Source organism: Carcharhinus amblyrhynchos, chromosome 21, assembly GCF_965287045.1.
Source record: "Carcharhinus amblyrhynchos chromosome 21, sCarAmb.v2.hapA, whole genome shotgun sequence".
Lineage (NCBI taxonomy): Eukaryota > Metazoa > Chordata > Chondrichthyes > Carcharhiniformes > Carcharhinidae > Carcharhinus > Carcharhinus amblyrhynchos.
Window position 1 is genome coordinate 6720449 of NC_137344.1, and position 19394 is coordinate 6739842.

Here is a 19394-nt window from a genome sequence, read left to right on the forward strand (position 1 = left end):
CACAGTGGTATTATCACCAGAACAATAATCCAGAAACCCAGGGTAATCCCACCAAACCCCACCAGAGAAAATGATGGGATTTGAATTAAAGCTAATGATGACTGTGAAACCACTATCAATCTTCATAAAAATTCATTTGGTTCACTTAATGTCCTTAGGGAAGGAAATCTGCCCTTATCTGGCCTACATGCGACTCCAGACCAATGCAATGTGGTTGACCCTTAAATCCCCTCTGAAATGGCCTAGCAAGCCACTTTGTTCAAGGGCAAATACGCATGGGAAGTAAATGCTGACCCAGCTAGCAACACCCTCATCCCATAAACAAGTTTCAAAAAAGGTCTGATCTCCGTGTGCCCTGGAGGCACTGGGGAAGCTGCAAAAGAACATTTAAAAGCATGATACCAGAACCAATAAGTTATATTTATCAGGAAAGATTGATCAGGCTGCAGCTCTTTTCTCTAGAGAGGAGAAAGCTGAGGGATAACTTCATAGAAGACTTTAAGATTATGAAAGGCATGACAATGTTGTTTCCACTAATGGTGTGGCCAAAATTAGAAGATATCAGATATCTAATAAACCCAATAAAAGAAATTTCTTAGGTGTGAATGTGGAACTTGCTACCACAAGGCTTAGTTGGAATTAAATAGCACAGAAGCATTTAAGGAGAAGCTAGATAAACACGAGGGAGAAAGGAATATATGGTTACGCGAATGGGGTTGAATGAAGAGGAATGGAAAGAGATTCCTGTGAAACATTAATGATGACAAGGTTGGGAGGTGAATAGTTGGGAGTTGAATAGCCTATTTCTGTGTTATAAATATTGAAAGATTATATATACACCCTTAAAATGCCTTTATGTTATTGCAAGGGTATCAGAAATAAAATAGCGGGATTTTAGTTAAGTTAGATTAGGATGGAAGAAGTTTCGGTGGTATTTGGCAATGAAAGTTTAACTGCTGTAGAGATGATTTTAGCATACCAACGACAGCTAAAACTTTAGGATTCAATTAGTTCAAGTCAATGATCTGGAATTAATCATCAGTACATGTTATAGACATTCAGGACAGTGAGTCTATTGTGGAGAAGCATTTTCACCACAAATTACTAAAGTATGTGGATTGTGACTATTTGGAATGGGACCAATGCCATCAGGATGAAAAAAATAGTTACATGAAGCCATAGTTCAATCAGACTAACATTAGTACAAGTAAAACATGATCGAGTTTCTTTCATTATACAGGTTTTTTTTATGTGAACCATCAGAGCAAATCAGCTGAAGGAGCCACTGATAATATAAATGATTGTTTCCTATCAAATCATCTTAATTAATAAACTAGATTTCCTAGGTTGCTTATGTAGATTTAGCAGTGGCTCAAATGAAGCATAAGGTCTCCATGTTGGGGAGCATCCACGCTTAATTAGATTGAATTGGATCACAATGTACCAGCCTATTGCGTAGCACACTCCCACTGCTTGACGATCCAACTCTCGAACTAGTTTGAGGAGAATGACATTAAAACAGAAAACAGTAAATAAACTCAACAGGTTTGGCAGCATCTATGGAGAGAAACAGTTAATGACCCCACTGTGATGAGGAGACATTTCTTCCCCCAGTGTGGTCAGCCTATGAAATTCGCTACTGCAGAAAGCAGTTAAGGTCAAAACACTATGTTTTCAAGACGAGTTAGATGTAGCTCCTGGGGTGAAGGGGATCAAAGAATATATCAGGGGAAGCGGGGGGGATGTACAGGGTCAGGCTATATCAGCCATGATCATAATAAATGGTGGAGCAGACTTGAAGGACTGAATGGCCCACTCCTGCCCCTATTTTCTATGTTTCTACAGAACTGAAGAAAGGTGGAAATAATTCTAAGTCAGGTTAAAAACTAAATTTCAATATCCCTTGAGAAGTAGGCTAATGCAAACTTCACTGAACTACATGAATAACAAAGTTTTTTTTAAAAAGGCCTACATGGTTTGAAATTTAGGATGTTAGGAGCACAGGGCATGAGTATAAACTCACGGAAAATAAATTTTGCACCCACACACGAATTTGCCAAACAGGTGAGTAGAGGCAGCACGTTTGATGAAAGGGAGAGAGAGCTGAAGTACTAAAGAATGAATCTCCTTTACATCTCATCCTTGATTTTCTCACTGATAAAGCCAAGGTTAGCAGCAGCTACTTGGAGCATTGTCTGTGGAATTACAGATTGGCACTGCACCTATTGAGAAAAATGTGCTTTTGTGCCAGTTCTGCTGTGTATTCAGTATATCATTCCATATATATTCTGCACAATTACATTTAACCCTTCTTTGAAGTTAGGACAGTGTGTTTAAAAACACAAATAAAATTCTCCTGTTTTCATGAACTCAAACAGCAGAGATGATGAAACTATGCACTTCAGCTGTGAACATTAAAACATCAGTGAGATTACACTTTCAGTAGCAAAATTAACTACCATTTCAACAAAATGCTCTGGCTGGATGGAAAAGCACAACTGACATTACACAGGAGTGAAAATGCAGACTTGATCACCCCCTGGTAATTCTAGTTGAGCACTTAAGTAACTGGTATTGGAAGCTTTTTTCTTTTTGTGCAGAGAAATAAAATGATGATGACAACTTTCACAATGCATCACTATCATCTTTTTTACAAGCTCAGATGTGGGCAGGGAAATATAAAATTTAACAAATGCTTTTTCCTCTGATAATCGCAACCTTTGATGTTGTCTGTCATGAGAAGAAAGTGACATTCACGTCACAACTTTTTGTTCTCTCAAGTCAGTAAATAAGGAGTGAGGCTTACACACATTATTATGCATGTCATGTTACTTGCTGTACATAGTGCTTTTAAATCCACTGCTTCTTTCTCTCATCTCATTTCCCGGAGTCCAGTCCTATTGCCATTATCCACCCTCTGCCTCTTGCCTCCTATGTGGATCCAGATTGCAAGTGTTATGAAGCCTGTTCCATCTTTGAACATAAAGTCCTGCCCAACAGTCTGAGAAAATATCTCCCTATAAACAAGACTTATTGAATAATTTGAGAGCTGGTCCTGGTCAGTCTCAATGAGATTATTCATTGTTTGCAATTGTGTTTATATAATAGCAAACTAAATGCTATAAAAATTCAGTGCGTCTGGCAGCATCTGTGGAGACAGAAACAGAGTTAACATTTAGAGTCCAGTAGGATTCATCTTTTGAACTGATTTATTTTAGTTTTCTGGTAACTGTGTTCTCTCCTCTTTACCATTTCTCCAAAGACTTGTTATAAGATGAAACAGAAATCCAATTACAGTTTAAAGCTCTTCAATTTTGTCAAGATGACAGGAGAAGCTATTTGGATCTTATCATCTGTGCTTGTGTTGTCTATCACTAATTTCAAGTCATATCTCTCTATACTTTTGTTTGCGATTGGGAGATGTGGTGCAAAGTTAAGGGAGTCAGTGCTGAGACCCAACAATTCGTACTTTTTTTTTGTACTAAGCTTCACATTGAAGCAGGCTCAGGCCAAGTCAAATGTAATGACAGTTCCTCAAATTATTCTTGATAAAACACTAATCTCTCTTCTAGAAGGAACCCCTTTCAATTCCCTGACATTAAGAGACTGTCACTTCTTACTAACTCTGCTTTTATGGTGAATGAAATTGGAAAAATCATCAAAAATGAATGTTCAATTATAGGTATCTCACTGGTGTGACTTTATTTAGTAACAGGACAGAAACGACACAAATATTTCAATTGCACTTTTGGTATGAATCTCCCACTAAGGCAAGGCATACATGGCATAACGAGGATGGTTTACCCAGGCGTTGCAAATGAAATAACCATACACAATTTCAAGATTTTGCACCAAAGCCACTCAAATTATGAATTCTTGGGTGTGGTATTACCAATATTCCTACAATTGAGAGAAAGAGTGAACAAGAGCATGCGGGGCAGGAGAGGGTGACCAAGAATATATGGAGGAGGAGAGAGCAAACCAGAGGATGTGGGGAAGGAGAGACTGAAGAGAGAGCATGTTGGTGGGGAAGGAGAGTGGGGTAAGAAGTGTGTGGAGTGGAGGACTGAGCACTTCATGAGTTTGCCATTTGGAATTATCTCAGCTCCCTCACTCACACGTCTTCCCGAATTTCACTACCTTCCCACATCTTTGCAGGAGTGTTATTTTTGTTAATTTCTGTCTACGCCAGGCTTTTCATGCAATTTGATTTCTGCTCTGGACCAGATAAAAATATGATTTACGTTAGCAATGAAGTGATAAACTGCACAGCTTTCTTTAATAAATTCACTGTGATACTAAAACAAATGGGCTGAAAAATTTCAAAAAGTCAATGTATTAACCTTGTCTACAAAAGATAGATAGATCAGTCAACCATATAATTAATCTTGGTATTTCCATATTTGAAACTTTTTGAGCTTCTCTGCACTGGTACTGAACTGCATCAGAAGTTGTATTTCAAATACAGATAGTTTAAATGCATGACGTAAAGACTGTTCTACTGAAGCATTATATCTCATTTCGACAATATTCTCAACACTGGGAATTTCTTCATATTTTAACACATTCAGAACCAGGAGGGAGACAATACTGGACCAACTGAAACCAGTATTGATAACATCCTGACGCTACAAACAACCTAGCAAACCATCAGAAAGCTCAAATTTTCTCTCCCACTCATTTAAAAAAATTATTCATCTCAGTTACTCCGCAATATTAAGAACTGCTAAATTCAGAACGCTTCTTAGCTGTCTTTCCATTCTGTTTCTGATGCTCCTAAATCCTAACAGTGAATAACTTTATAGAATCTATTCAGTTGTGTTATCTCACCAACGAAGCCATTCTCTATTCTGAGCATTAGCAGGGTGGTGGACTGGTGATGTGCCTGACAATGGAGTCGCGTTATTTCCCCATCCAATCCCAAGCCCATGAATTTCCAGTTAGAAATGGGGGCTTATCAGATGATAGCAACTAGTGGGAACCCCCAATGATCTTTTCTCCCACTTCCCATCACAAGTTCAGTTCAATTATAGCACAGTACAGCACAGAAAGAGGCCATTCAGCCCATGGAGTCCACACCGACTCTCGTGAAGAGTGATCCAGTGAGTCTTACTCCCCTGCATCAAGTGCGTCAACAATTATTCTTTGGAAGCTATTACTGAATCTGCATCCACTATCCTATCAGATGGTGCATTTCAGGCCTTAACCACCATTTTGCATGATAAATGCTTTTCATATCACCTGTAGTTCTTCTGCCAATCGCCATAAATCTGTGTCCTCTGATTATCAGCCCTTCAGCCACTGGAAACAGTTTCTCTTTATCTACGCTAAACCCTTCACGATTTGAAATGCTTCAATGAAACCTCCTTTTAGTCTCTGCTGCAAAAGAATCAACACGAATTTGGTCAATCTACCCATGTCACTGCAATCATCAAGACTTCTTCGATAGTGTCTTCCAAAACCTTGACTGCCACTATCTAGAAGAACAAGAGCATCAGGCACATGGGAACATCACCATCAGCAAGCTCCTCTCTTAGCTATTAACAATCCAAACTTGGAACGCTCCCTCGCTGTTGATGAATCAAAATCTTCAAGCTCCCTTCTCTAACAGCACTATGGGCGTACCTACAGCATGCTCTTAAACATTTACTGATCAGGAGTACAACATTCGGCTTCTCATATTCACACAGTCACACCAATCCCATTTTCCAGCATTTGGCCCATAGCCCTGGAGTTATGGCAGTGCAAGTGAATTTCTAAAATCATCTTAAACGTTATAGGAGTCTCTGACTCTATCACTTTCTCAGGCAACGAGTTCCAAATACCCACCACCCCTTAAGAAAAGACGTTTCTCCTCCACTCCCCTCTTAGCCACTTACATCTTACCTTAATAGAATAGTGTTCAATTCTGGTCGCAATACTACCAGAAGGATGTGGAGGCTTTGGAGAGGGTACAGAAAAGATTTACCAGGATGTTACCTGGTATAGAGGGCATTAGCTATGAGGAGAGGTTGGAGAAACTTGGTTTGTTCTCACTGGAGCGTCGGAGGTTAAGGGGAGACCTGATAGAAGTCTACGAGATTATGACAGACATAGACAGAGTAGATAGTCAGAAGCTCTTTCCAGGGTGGAAGAGTCAATTACTAGGGGGCACAGGTTTAAGATGCGAGGGGCAAGGTTTAAAGGAAATGAACGAGGCAAATTTTTTTTTACACAGACAGCAGTGGGTGCCTGGGACTCATTGCTGGGGGAGGTAGTGGAAGCAGATACGGTAGTGGCTTTTAAGGGGCATCTTGACAATTACATGGATAAGATGGAAATAGAGGGATATGGTCCCTGGAAGGGTAGGGGGTTTCAGTGAAGTTGGGCAGCATCGTCTGTGCAGGCTTGGAGGGCCAAAGGGCTGTAATTTTCTTTATTCTTAAATCTATGCCCACTGTAATTGTCCCCTCTACAAATGGATAAAGTGCCTATCGACCCAATCCAAGCCCCTCAATTTTATACAGGTCCCGTGAATCTTTGTTGCTTCAAGGAAAAAAGCCCCAGCCTATTCAATCTTCCCTTCCAGCACAGGCAGCATTCTGATAAGTCTCCTCTGCCTATTCTCCAGTCCAGATGGATTGCAACTGTCCGAGGTGGCAGCTCACCACTACCTCCTTCAGGGCAGTTAGGGATGGGGAATAAAGTTTATTTGTCAGAAGTACAGAAGTAAGGCTTACATTAACAATGCAATGAAGTTACTACGAAATTCCCCTGGTCGCCACACTCCGGCGCCTGTTCGGGTCAATGCACCCAACCAGTACATCTTTCAGACTGTGGGAGGAAACCCACGCAGACACGGCGAGAACGTGCAAACTCCACACAAACAACGACCCAAGCCAGGAATCGAATCGGTGTCCTTGGCACTGTGAGACAGCAGTGCTAACCAATGTGCCACCGTGCTGCTCCCTCGAATAAATGCTGGCCTTGCCAATAATACCCACATCCCAAAAATTAATTTAAAAATATTCTCATCTTGGAATCATCCTGGTATATCTCTTCAGTACACTCTCCAAAGCCAATATATTCTCCCTAAAGTGTATGGCCCAGAACTGGTCAATACTGCAACTGAGGCTAAGCCAGTATTTTCTAAAAGTTTATCAAATTTTGTGCCTATTATACTCAGGTCTCTTTTAATAAAAGCTCAGAATTTCTTGTGTTTTATTAACTGCCACATTCATCTGGCCAAAAGAAGGTGACTGTGGCATCTCCACTACAGCTCCAGTTACAATTAGAAATCTCAAGACAGAGTAGGGAGCAAAGCTTGGCACTGTTCCGATCTCTATAGATTAGTATTGTATCCAAAACCATTACTGCTTTTTATCTTCTCATTCCAGCTGGACTGCACTAGAAAGTGATTGTAAGAAGTACATTAATAATTCCATTTAAAACTGGATCTGTGATAGATTGAGATACGTATCAACCAGAGCTATCTATAATTTTCTCTGCAAAATAATATACAACTTCTTCAAATGTACATCAACTGTCCTTCCTCTCACAAAATAGTGCCTATATTCAGTTAAATGGTATAAACTTGAATAACCATGTACTCATGTAACAAATTATGATACATTTCAAGAGCTTTTCAGATTTGCTGTACAATTTATCACTCAGTTTCTATTGTACAATGAGTTGCAACGCAAGGGCACAGGTACCAACACCTGGCTTCAAGTTCAGCACATGCTGATGGAACTCAAGTACTCAAGTACCCAGTGTTTGCTGGCAATGACGGTGCTTTGTGAAATGAGTTTGAGCAATCTCCTCCCAGCACTGAACGTGCACGAGTCCACAGCACAAACCTGGCAGTTACATTCTGCCGAACTGGTTCAAGAGCAGGAACGTCTTTCTAAATTGTTCTTTTCAGGTATTTTCCACACATTACCGAGAAGTAGGGGAAGTTTTATCCTATATGTGATCTATTCCAAATCAGGACAGTCAATGCTGACATAATGAATGCTCAAAATTGTAGATGTTCCAAATTCTTCTGCTTAAGTGATGGCATTTCACACACCTTACTGGAACCAGAATCATCAGATTCCATAAAATTCCAAGGATATGAATTAAAAACATTTTAACACTTTACTAAACTTTACATAACCTAGGCTTACACTGCAGGACTGAGGAAGCACTGGTTTGTCAAAGGAGTTATCTTCTGGCTGAGATGTGAAACTGAAGTCTTGGCTGTTTGTTCAAGCAGATGTAACAGATTTCATGGTGTGAAGCAGGCAGCTATCTAACTGTGCTGGCCATTACCACCAAAAACAGATTTGCCACTAATCTATCTGCCGCCGCCTTGATCAATGAACTGCTGTACTATCAGGGGAATTGACCCACTTTATCAAGGGAAATTAGGAATGGGCAATAAGTAATCTTTTTCAGTAATCCATCCATCCCATGAATGGCATAAGAAAGAGAAATATTTAATAGTATCAGACAACACGCAAATCTGTGCCTTCTTGCTTATCTGTGGTTGAGCAAGAAATTGAAAATTATCAGTGGGTATATTCATATTCTGACGTGACACTGAGCAGTCTAGGCAAATACAACTTAAATTCAATCCTTGGGTAGGGGTGGAATGAGTTAGGACAGCAGAATGTATATTATCGGCCCCCGTGTTAAGTAGGTTAGGGAGGCCCTCTAATTGTGAATGCTAGCTAGTGACCCTTGCTCGAAGGAGTCTAAACGCATCTGTTAAAGCAGGAGTCACAGAAGCAGCAGTGGCATAGTGATATTGTCGCCAGACTGGTAATCCAGAGACCCAGGGTAATGCTCTGGGGACTTGGGTTCAAATACCACCAAGGCAAATGGTGATATTTGAATTCAGTAAAAATCTGAATTTAAAGATCTAATGATGACTGTGAAACCATTGTTGATAACTCTAAAAACCCATCTGGTTCACTATCGTCCTTACCTGGTTTGGTCTACAGTTGCCCTCAGGGTGCAATATTTGTATGAGGGCTTCCAACATCCTCTACCCAATGTGACTCAGCAGCTCAAGGGAGGTGCTGGGGTATGGCGTGATGGGGAGAGCATAGGAGTATGGTGTTGACATAGAGAATCAGTGATGATCATACTGCGTGGCGCAGCAGGCTCGAAGGGCCTACTCCTATTTTCCATGTTCCTAAAATTAAACTACACTTCCACTAAGTCTAAAATTCAAAAAGCTTCAAACATTTGCTGCAGCAATTCCTCTGTGCACTACTTTAATAAACCATTCCAGCATGAATATTCTGGCATTACACCATGTCACTTCATTTTTCAGTTTTTCAGATAAGACCTGCCACACTACATCAGTGTAAAGGTAGCCTGCTGTTGAAAGAACCAGGCTCTGCAATACTCAAAGGCAATTTTGCTTATTTTAGAAAGATTTTCTACTTGACTTTGAGTCGATGCATCAGCCTGTAGCTTTGTTCAAATGCTTCAGAAAAATCTAAAATATTTGGGCTAATTTTGCTCCAGAATTCAGGAATACAGATGACATTCAAGAGTAGCTTATTATCCTACAGCTCATGTGGTGCTTTCTTTAAAGGTCCAAATCCATTCAATCATTTATAAAGCAATTTGTTGACAGTTTATATTCCCTCGGCTACAATTATAAATTACAATACAAATGGTTCCGTAGAACTTACATTTCTGAAAGCCAAGTCAATGCTCATGAAGTCTTGGATGGCCTTCTGCCTCTTATGGGTATCACTGAAACGTGTTTCAGTTGTTGCCGTCCAGATCACAGGGGATCTGGGCACAAGATACCAATAAGTGCTTAATAATTTGATAATCCGACATTAAGGTACCAAAGCAAGTGTAGAAAATCAAGGTTTAATACTGGTGCTGAAGGAAATCTGCCAGAGAATGAAGTCAGCACCCCACAGGAATCTTTTTTTTTGTTAAAGCAGACCTCATCATTCCTGTGGAGAACAACTTGGAAAAAGAATGACAATTCTATCCCCATGGTAATTATCCCTTCTCCGAGGACAATTATCCCTTTTCTTAAGTAAAATCAAGCTGATGCACTTCACTGAAATTACAACCATAAAACAAATCAACTCTAATTCAAATAAATATTTTCCACTGCTTCTACTCATGAGCTACAGTTATTGGCCAAAGTTGATAGTAGATAGTTGATACACCATTAATGGGAACCTCTGTATAAATGCACAGGTTAGAGAAGCACCAGGATTAACTCACTGGTTAAAATATAATCTGTATGCGTCAATGGGCAAGCTGAAGTGGAATATAAAACAGCCTGAGGTGTTCCTGCTGGAATACGTACATATATGGCAGAGCACTATTGGATGGGAGACTGGGTAAAGAAGTGACAGATGGAATACACTGTGGAAAAGTGTGAGGTTGTGCACTTTGGAAGGAGGAATGGAGGCATAGACTATTTTCTAAATGGGGAAATGCTTAGGAGATCAGAAGCACAAAGGGACTTGGAAGTCATTGTTCAAGATTCTCTTAAGATTAACATGCAGGTCCAATCAGCAGTTAGGAAGGCATTTGTAATATTAGCATTCATGTCGAGAGGGCTAGAAAACAAAAGGTGGGATGTACGTCTGAGGCTGTATAAGGCTCTGTTCAGATCCCATTTGGAGTATTGTGAGCAGTTTGGACTCCATATCTAAGGAAAGATGAGCTGGTCTTGGAAAGGGTCCAGAGAAAGTTCACAAGAATGATCCCTGGAATGAAGAGCTTGTTGTATGAGGAACACTTGAACACTCTGGGTCGGTACTCGTTGGAGTTTACAAGTATGAGAGGGGATCTTATTGAAACTTACAGGGTACTGCGAGGCCTGGATAGAGTGGACATAGAGAGGATGTTTCCACTTGTAGGAAAAACTAGAACCAGAGGGCTTCAGACTTCAGACTAAAGGGACGATCCTTTAAAACAGAGATGAACAGGAATTTCTTCAGGCAGTGATGAATCTGGGAATTCTTTGCCGCAGAGGCTGTGGAGGCCAGGTCATTGAGTGTCTTTAAGGCAGAGATAGATAGGTTCTTGATTAATAAGGGGATCAGATGTTATGGGGAAAAAGCAAGAGAACGGGGATGAGAAAAATATCAGCCATGGCGGAGCAGACTCGATGGGCTGAGTGGCCTAATTCTGCTCCTATGTCATATATTATGGTAACAGACCTTGCTGACACTCTTGACTCAAATCATGTGCATTGGTTGCGAAATCTTTGTTACCAAATCTCACCTTGGCCTGTTGCCCTACACATTCTCCTTTGAGGACCTCACCGTATCCCATCCCATTCATCTCTCCCTTGCCTGACAAAATTATCAATAAGACCACTGCTTTCCCTTCAACTTCTGCATCAAGCAGATTCTCAAGGATTTCACTCTAATTGAATTGCTCTTGTCCTCTTTTCCACGTTTACTCCTCTTCTGTCTCCCCTCAGCCTCTTGTTTCAGTAAACTGTCCTGTCCATACTTGCGGTTACCCTCTCACGACAGTGCCATGTCACAAGGCCTCTGTATTTCCATCTCTAATCACTTCCTTATATCCCTCAAAACTCACAGCCCATTTTTCCCCTTCTAAGATAACATCCATTTGCAACTGCTCCTCATTCATTGCCAATCTTCGTAACTTCCTCAGCTCACCTGTTACTGAAACCCTCTTCCTCTCCTCCCCGCCTGGACAGCCTCCCAATTTCCACCTTCACTCATCTAAAATGCTGCTGCTTCTGTCCCAGCTTGCATCACCCTTGCCTGTGCGCTCTAATCGATCCAGTGTGGACATATGCAGGCCCCCAAATAAAGCACTGTATGTGGTAAAAAATCTTTGGGGTCAAGAATCAGACTTCCAAAGGGCATTTTCGAATCAGTATTAGTGTCCATTTTGGGGGCTTAAAGCTCTGGGAAAAACTGCAAATCTATTCTATAATTGGAGCTATTGTAAATTATCTTACCCAAGTCTCTTTAGTGGACAGCAATATTTTTGGAAGAGAGGTGAAAGACAATTTTAATGGCTCAAGTCATTTATCTATTTTAGCATACTATATAAAATGAAGGCATCAATAAAATTGAAAATACGATTTAATAGAACACCTCAATGGGTAACTGTATAATTAATTTTCATCCTATTCATTTCATGCTTTAACATGAAATGCACTTTTCAGAAATTCATTTGGGCGTGCTTAACAATTCAATCCATCCTCATGCCTGCCACAAGACATGCTTTTCAGAATAATCCTCAGGCTCCATTTCTAGTCCTCCCTTACTTGAGGCTCAGAATTCATCTGTACTGCTTCCTACTGATAGCACCATTGACAGCTCTACACAGCAGTCTGCAACAATGTGCCACCTTTCACATCTCTGGTGGTCTCAGCTCAAATCAATTCAAAGAAACTGTCAATCACCACTCTTTCCAAGGCTACGTGTCAGGAATCTAAAATGAGGATCAACACTGACTAGATTTTTAAACAGTGTTTGAATAAAATATATCCTCGTTTCAGACATATACACCCTATTTACCCAACCAAATGATCACTACATAAATATTTTAAGATGAGAATGCTGTACTACCCATGCTCTGACAACTGGTGGAGTTTGAGATTAATTCAACAAAAAGTAAAATTGAGGAACGAGAAAGAAGAATAAATCACATTTTGATTACAAAGCCATATGATCCATACGTTTAAAAAAAACTTACTGGCAAAGGCACAGACATCACCATGTTTCCACCATAGACAGCAGGCACATATAGGATGCTAGTACCAGTGTGTGGATCTATCCGTTGGACAGGGCTTGGAGATTTACCAAGGGAAGGATGAGGACCAAGAGGTGGAGTATAGGCTCTGATGGGATTCCCAATTAATACTGTAGGATTGGGTTGAACTGAAAAACATTAAATTCAAATAGATTAATTCTGGACGGTCAGCGAAAACATAAAATCTCACTTAATCTTATTTTCCTCGCCTTCACATTATCTACGTTTCTTCACCTTCCTGTTGTCTACGACAGCCCTGCAGGAAGAGGGCAAAGTGTTCACAAGCTTTATATGTAGTGATTTAATGCATTATTGGCATTCACAAAATATGGAAGATGCATATGATACCTGCTGTTCAAGTCTGAAGCAACAAGCCAAGGTTACAGAAGACAATGACATTAAAATGAACAAGTTTGCAACACTCAGTTCATTAGTTGATCAGCAATAACTGACAGCAGAATAAGAAACTCATATCCATCAGTGAAAGCAAAATTCCTGTCTCTCTCCACCCTGCATGGGAGGTGAAGATAATGCAACCTACTACATAACTGTTTCCACATAAAGATTGTGAACACCATCAGGCAGTTTTTTATCTTTAGAATCATAGAAACCTCATAGTGGAGAAAGAGGCCATTCAGCCCATCAAGTCTGCACTGACCACAATCCCAACCAGACCCCACCCTATATCACTACATATTTTACCCACTAATCCCTCTAACCTATGCATCTCAGGACACTAAGGGGCAATTTTTTAGCATGGCCCATCAACCTAACCTGCACATCTTTGGACTGAGAGGGGAAACTGGAGCACCCAGAGGAAACCCATGCAGACACGAGGAGAATGTGCAAACTCCACACAGACAATGACCCGAGCCAGGAATTGAACCCAGGTCCCTGAAGCTGTGAAGCAGCAGTGCTAACCACTGTGCCATCGTGCCTGCCCTTCAGATTTCTAACTAGTGGATTGTTGAAACCAAACAAATCTCAGTTTTGAATGCCTGGTTTGAAACTTAGAGAAGGATTCAATTTTTTTTTGATGGATTTATGTTTTGTTATGAAAAGACGATAACCATTCAAGATTAACTTACCAAATCCATCGGTTGGAAAGTGGTCGCCCTGGGTGTGATGGTGACCTTTATTCTACAAATAATACAATACGGAAAGGTCACAATCAATATTATGAGGTTAAGAGTAAAATCCACTTCATAAAGAGCGGTTTTTATAAAACCATTTCGTAGCAGTTCTGTAAGTGGATTTTGTCCCATGCAATTCTGGAGTTGTACTTTTCAGAGCTGTTATGTACATTTGTATGACAGGGAGAATTAAGAATCATCTATTTGCGGAATCTGGATTAAATGTAGTCTCTTGCAATGCCATCAAATGCACTCTAGAAATTGGCAAATTTTGCGCTCAGGCTAAAAAATTAAGTACTTAGCTATTGATATAGGAGATACGAGGCACTGCAAACGTAAAATGTGAATCCAACTTGCAAAGGCTGCCATGGAATTAAAGTACCCTTCGCAACAACCACTGTGTAAAAATTGCAAGTGTAAATTATTCTCTTATCTTAGCACTTTGTCGAATTCTTCAATTCAGTGAGGTGCATCTTCTTTCTCTCTCGCATACCTTGTTATGATTAATAAATTCAAAAAGTGACAACCAGATTGTGGGCAGCCACATTGCTTTTTGTGCCCAGTTTTTACATGCATTTTCAGTGATCAGATGAAACAGTGCAATATTGAAATTTATTTGATATTAATAGGAGCAGATCTGAATTTGGAATGGGCTACAAATCCACATCATCCTCACGGAAGATTCAAATGTTGACCTGAGTTTTCCAAGGCATTCATAAAGGTCTTTTTCAGATCAAAAGAGTACCTGCAATTACAGTTCTGCAGCCATTAGGGAGTAAAAGCAGACAATTTCTTTGATCTTTCAAATAACAGGCAGAGTCTGAACTCTAAACTAAAGAGCAAAACGTACTTATGACATTGCTTTCAATAGGCTTGTAAAATACATTCAGTAGCAAGTCAAAGTCTGAGGACGCATACCAACTGACTCAAGAACAGCTTCTTTCCTGCTGCCGCTAGACTTTTGAATGGATCTACCTCGCATTAAGTTGATCTTTCTCTACACCTTAGCTATGACTGTAACATTAGATTCGGCACCATCTCCTTTCCTTCTCTATGAACGATATGCTTTCTCAGTATAGTGCGCAAGAAACAATATTTTTCACTGTATACCAATTCATGTGACAATAATAAATCAAATCAAAATCACATTTAATCTTCAGGTTCCAAAAAAGTTAACTATTTGGATTATGTAGGAAAAACTAGCTAATAAAAAGCCTTTTTATATTGATAGAACCACTTTTACTTGGTGCAAGAATCATAGACTCCTGACAGTGCAAAAGTTGGCTGTCCATAGCCTGCTCCAACAAAGCATCCCAGGCCCTGACCCCCTAACTTCACATATTTACCCGACTAATCCCCCGAACTTACATGTTGGGGGAGGGTGTGTGTGTGTGTGTGTGTGTGTGTGTGTGTGTGTGTGTGTGTGTGTGTGTGTGTGTGTGGTGGAAATACTGTGGAAGCTGGAAACTTGAATTAAAAACAAAAATAAATTCTGGAAATACTTGGGTCAAGAGGCATCTGCAGAGAGAGAAATCAAGTTACCGTTTCAGGTTGATGCCCTTTTGCTAAAACTGGTATCTGCCACTTTAAATCAATATTACCTCAATAAACACCTTCCCCTTAAACGGCTAGAACCACAACAGAAAGTTTTTGGAAATGCCCAGAGTTTAGTTCTGTGCGTGGTCACAGATAAAGTGCAGAAATGTTTGCTTGCTAAATAGAGACCCAGGTTCTCCTTCAAGGTCTTTTTAAAAATGTTAGGATTTCTCAGTGGAGTTTAATGAGTTACACTGGAAACAGCACTGAACCCCAAATTCTATCGAAATATCTAATGCAGCAGGCTGCAAACTGTAACCCAAGATACGAGCATCAATGCTTGCCAAGAGCCACAGGTTAATGACATGCAGACTCCTCTGGACTGCCCCCCAGGTGGCTGTTCTTTTTTGGGATTCTTTTGAAACTAGCCAAATTACTCAGCGCCAACATGGATGCAGCAATCATTCTATAATTCTATTCTATTAAATCTCAACTAGAACTGACTGCGAGGATACCATTTCCAGACTGCTTCACTGTGATACTAACTGTGAAGACACTGTTCCTAGCTCAGTTGTAAATAATTGGTTTAGTTATGCATAAAGTCGCAAACCAGAATGATCAGCAATCATCACTGCAATGCTAAAAGTTATCTGCAACTCAAGTCAGCTGAAAGCTAACCTGCTGGTCCTCTGTTCAACATAAACATTACTTACCGTTAAAGAGCTGAGAATTGGTCTTGGAAATGATCCTTTACGGTCCAAATAATATTTTTGAAAAAATAGCATCTGTACAGAGGCACTCAGGTAGAGGAAACAATGGCCAAGAAACAAGTTCTGCCATTCTTTCAGATGGTGTCAACTTTCATTTTAAACAAAACTTATCATTAAGTAGCAACTGTACTCTGAAGGCAGTTCATGGGACAAAAATATGAGGCAATACGAGTAATTCATTATCAAAAAATTAAGAAGGGCAAGGAGAAATTTCTTTCTAAAAGCTGTTGGATCATGTCATGCTTTGTCACAGTGGGTGGCTCAGCTGGTAGAGGTGATGGGGTAAGAATGCAGCAGGGATATCAATTGTGGATTCCTGTGGCTAAGAACTGGCACATAGGCCAAAGAGCCAAATGTCTCTAACTTCTGGAAACATTTTTTTAAAAACCCATAAAGTGGGTCCTCATGCTGGACCTAGATTGCAGTGTTGTTAGTCAATGGGAATGCAAAAGTGCTTTGTACTTGAGATGTAACATGGAACTGTGTGACCTTCTCTCATTCACCCCTTAAGGTGTGGCTGATAGAAATTGAGGCCAACTTTTAAATAACCTGTGCATTACAACTGAATTAACTCCACAACAGAAACTAAGAGAATGCACATCAAAGGGATCGAAGATTAAAATAGAATAGTTTTGGATTAGCGAATGTACTTCTGCCTCCAACTGAGATGATTGTGGTATCAAGCTCTACTCCAGAGACTTGAGTACATATCTCAGCTGACCTGTTCCAGTATTAAATACTGGTGGAGCTGCTCATGACATTATAGGTCGAAGCCTGTTTGCCTCCTCAGGTGGAGTGAACGATTCCGTGGCAATGTTCAAAGAGGAGGCGATTGTTTTCTCCCCAGTGACTTGGCCATTTATCCCTCAGTCAATATCATGAAAATGGGTTACTTGGTCATTTATCTCGCTGCTGCTTGCAAAAACTTGTGCAAGTTGGCTGCACATTTCCAACATTTACAGCATTGATTACACTTCAAGTACTTAATTGGCTGTGAAGCACTTTGGAATGCCTTGAGGTTGTAAAGGTGTTACATAAGGCAATTTATTATTTTAACTGCTTCGGGTAGAGAAGGTTCTGTAAAATAATAAATATTAACTGCTCAGCATTAAGTTATGTTTATTTAAGTCATTGCTTCTGACAGATTCCAGTCAAATTTAGATGTATTTAAAGTCAACACTCTTTGGCTCATTAACTAATCAACAAGACTCTGCATGATTTCTGCCAAGCACAGACATCTACAGTTTAATCAAACCTCTTTCACTTCCTCCAAGATGCAATAGATCCAGACCAGAAACTGTCAAATGAAACCCTTTAGCCTGTTGCTTTTTTCCAAGAGCAAAATATTTAAGCACAAAATTTTAAATCTGTCTCAACCAATTTCACTCACAACGACATCAAAACAGGGTCAAGCTGGAATAAACGGAAAGGGCATCTCAACAATCTTTAATACTAGAAAGATACATTAGGTTTGGCATTTAAAAAAGGCTCAAATGCTTAATACAAACAGAAGTAACAAAGCGCGTATATTTTGAACAGCTTCAACAGATGACCTAATACTCCAATTGTAAACCAAGGAAGAATGATCTAATCTGTGGAACATTCTTTTTTCTTAAATGCCTGTGTCTCCAAACTTTTCTGTCAGAATTTATTTTTTGCACAAATGTTCAGGTTATTTGGAGTATCTGAGTCAGCTTCTCGATTGAAGTCCTATAAGAGTTTGAGATCCTAATCTAAGAGTACAGGTGGAATTATGCTGTGTTCTTGATGAGACAGTCTGCTTGTTCAGCATGCTCTCCAAACATACGCCTATTACATCACAGAAAACAGTGGATGTGGTCATTCATATATTGTTTGTGAGATCCTGCCAGCAGCTGCTATGTTTAACAAACTAATAATCACTGCGTTTTGAAGTGATTCAGCATTTATACTTGCAATTCTAAAATGATCCTAGAGTAACATGTGGCTCCTCCTCTCCACAGTAAACATCTTTGGAAAGCCATTTGTCTTGCTCCTCCAATTTCAAGCACAAAGAACTCATGGATGCTTTTAGCTCTGACTACAACCTCTCATTATTTTACATCCACCCAAAGGCCTGAGATATTATCATTTTACAGTTTCTTTTCTATTTTTCCTTCCAAAATCATACCTCAATTAAAGTTTATTTATTAGTCACATGTAGGCTTACATTCCCACTGCAATGAAGTTACCATGAAAATCCCCTAGTCACCACACACAGGCACCCTTTCAGATACACTGATGGAGAATTTAGCATGGCTAAAATACACCTAACCAGCACGTCTCTTGGACTATGGGTGGAAACCGGGGCACTCGGAGGAAACCCACATAGACACTGGGAGAACGTGCAGACTCCATAAAGACTGTGACCCAAGCTGGGAACTGAACCCAGGTCCCTGGTGCTATGAGGCAGCAGTGCTATCTATTGTGCTGCCCAAGACCCAACGCCTGCATTGTGAACAACCATTCCTGACCTCTCACCCCAATCCACAGCTCTATCATTACTGAACTTGTCCTCTTGGCCCTTGCGGTGGCTGACATTGTCAATGGCTCCCTTTGCTGTGGTCCCGGTGGTAGCCTTCAAAACCGAGCATCATCCACATTCAAAAAACTCACCTTCAAATTAACTATACAGTCTGTCAATCACTGTTAATGACATTTTCCTCTCTAGGCTCTTGAACTATTACCTCATCCAGCTCCACTCTCATCTTAGTTTTCACCCATCTCATAGCATCAAAACAACCCGAGAGAAAGCTATGCAAGACAATCCCTTCAACTGCATGATGGGCCAAAGGGCCTCTTTTCGTTCTGTAAAATTCTGACTAACTGTGATAATAGTGTCTTATTCCTTTTTGTCCTCCCTCAACTCCCTTAAACATCTGATTACATAGATTTCATAGAATCCCTACAGTGCAGGAGGCTGCCATTTGGCCCATCGATTCTGCACCGACCACAATCCCACCCAGGCCCTATCCCCGTAACCCCCCTGCTAGCCCCCTGACACCAAGGGGCAATTTACCATGGCCAATCCACCTAACCCACACATCTTTGGTGATGAACATGACCATATCATACATATTCATTGACTCTCCTCTGTTGTTCAGCTCAGATGTGTGAAAAGTCAATGCTGCTTCAGCAATTGGTCGTTCCTCTCTACCTGCAAACCATCACCTACCAGGCCCATCAAGGA

At 40.3% G+C, this 19394-nt stretch overlaps 1 protein-coding gene across 6 annotated transcripts in view; it reads right to left on the reverse strand.

The window, feature by feature from the left end:
* helz (helicase with zinc finger) overlaps positions 1–19394 on the reverse strand; it is a 260171-nt gene that overhangs the window by 52964 nt on the left and 187813 nt on the right. For 5 of the 6 annotated variants that reach the window (XM_080209367.1, XM_080209363.1, XM_080209364.1 and 2 more), the window contains 2 exons: positions 13836–13887; positions 12691–12875 (listed from right to left, as the gene is read on the reverse strand). The exons of the other annotated variant lie outside the window; for it this stretch is intronic. In XM_080209367.1, the coding sequence (XP_080065493.1) occupies positions 12691–12875; positions 13836–13887 (237 nt within the window). The remainder of the gene's footprint in view (positions 1–12690; positions 12876–13835; positions 13888–19394) is intronic. 6 annotated transcript variants of the gene reach the window in all.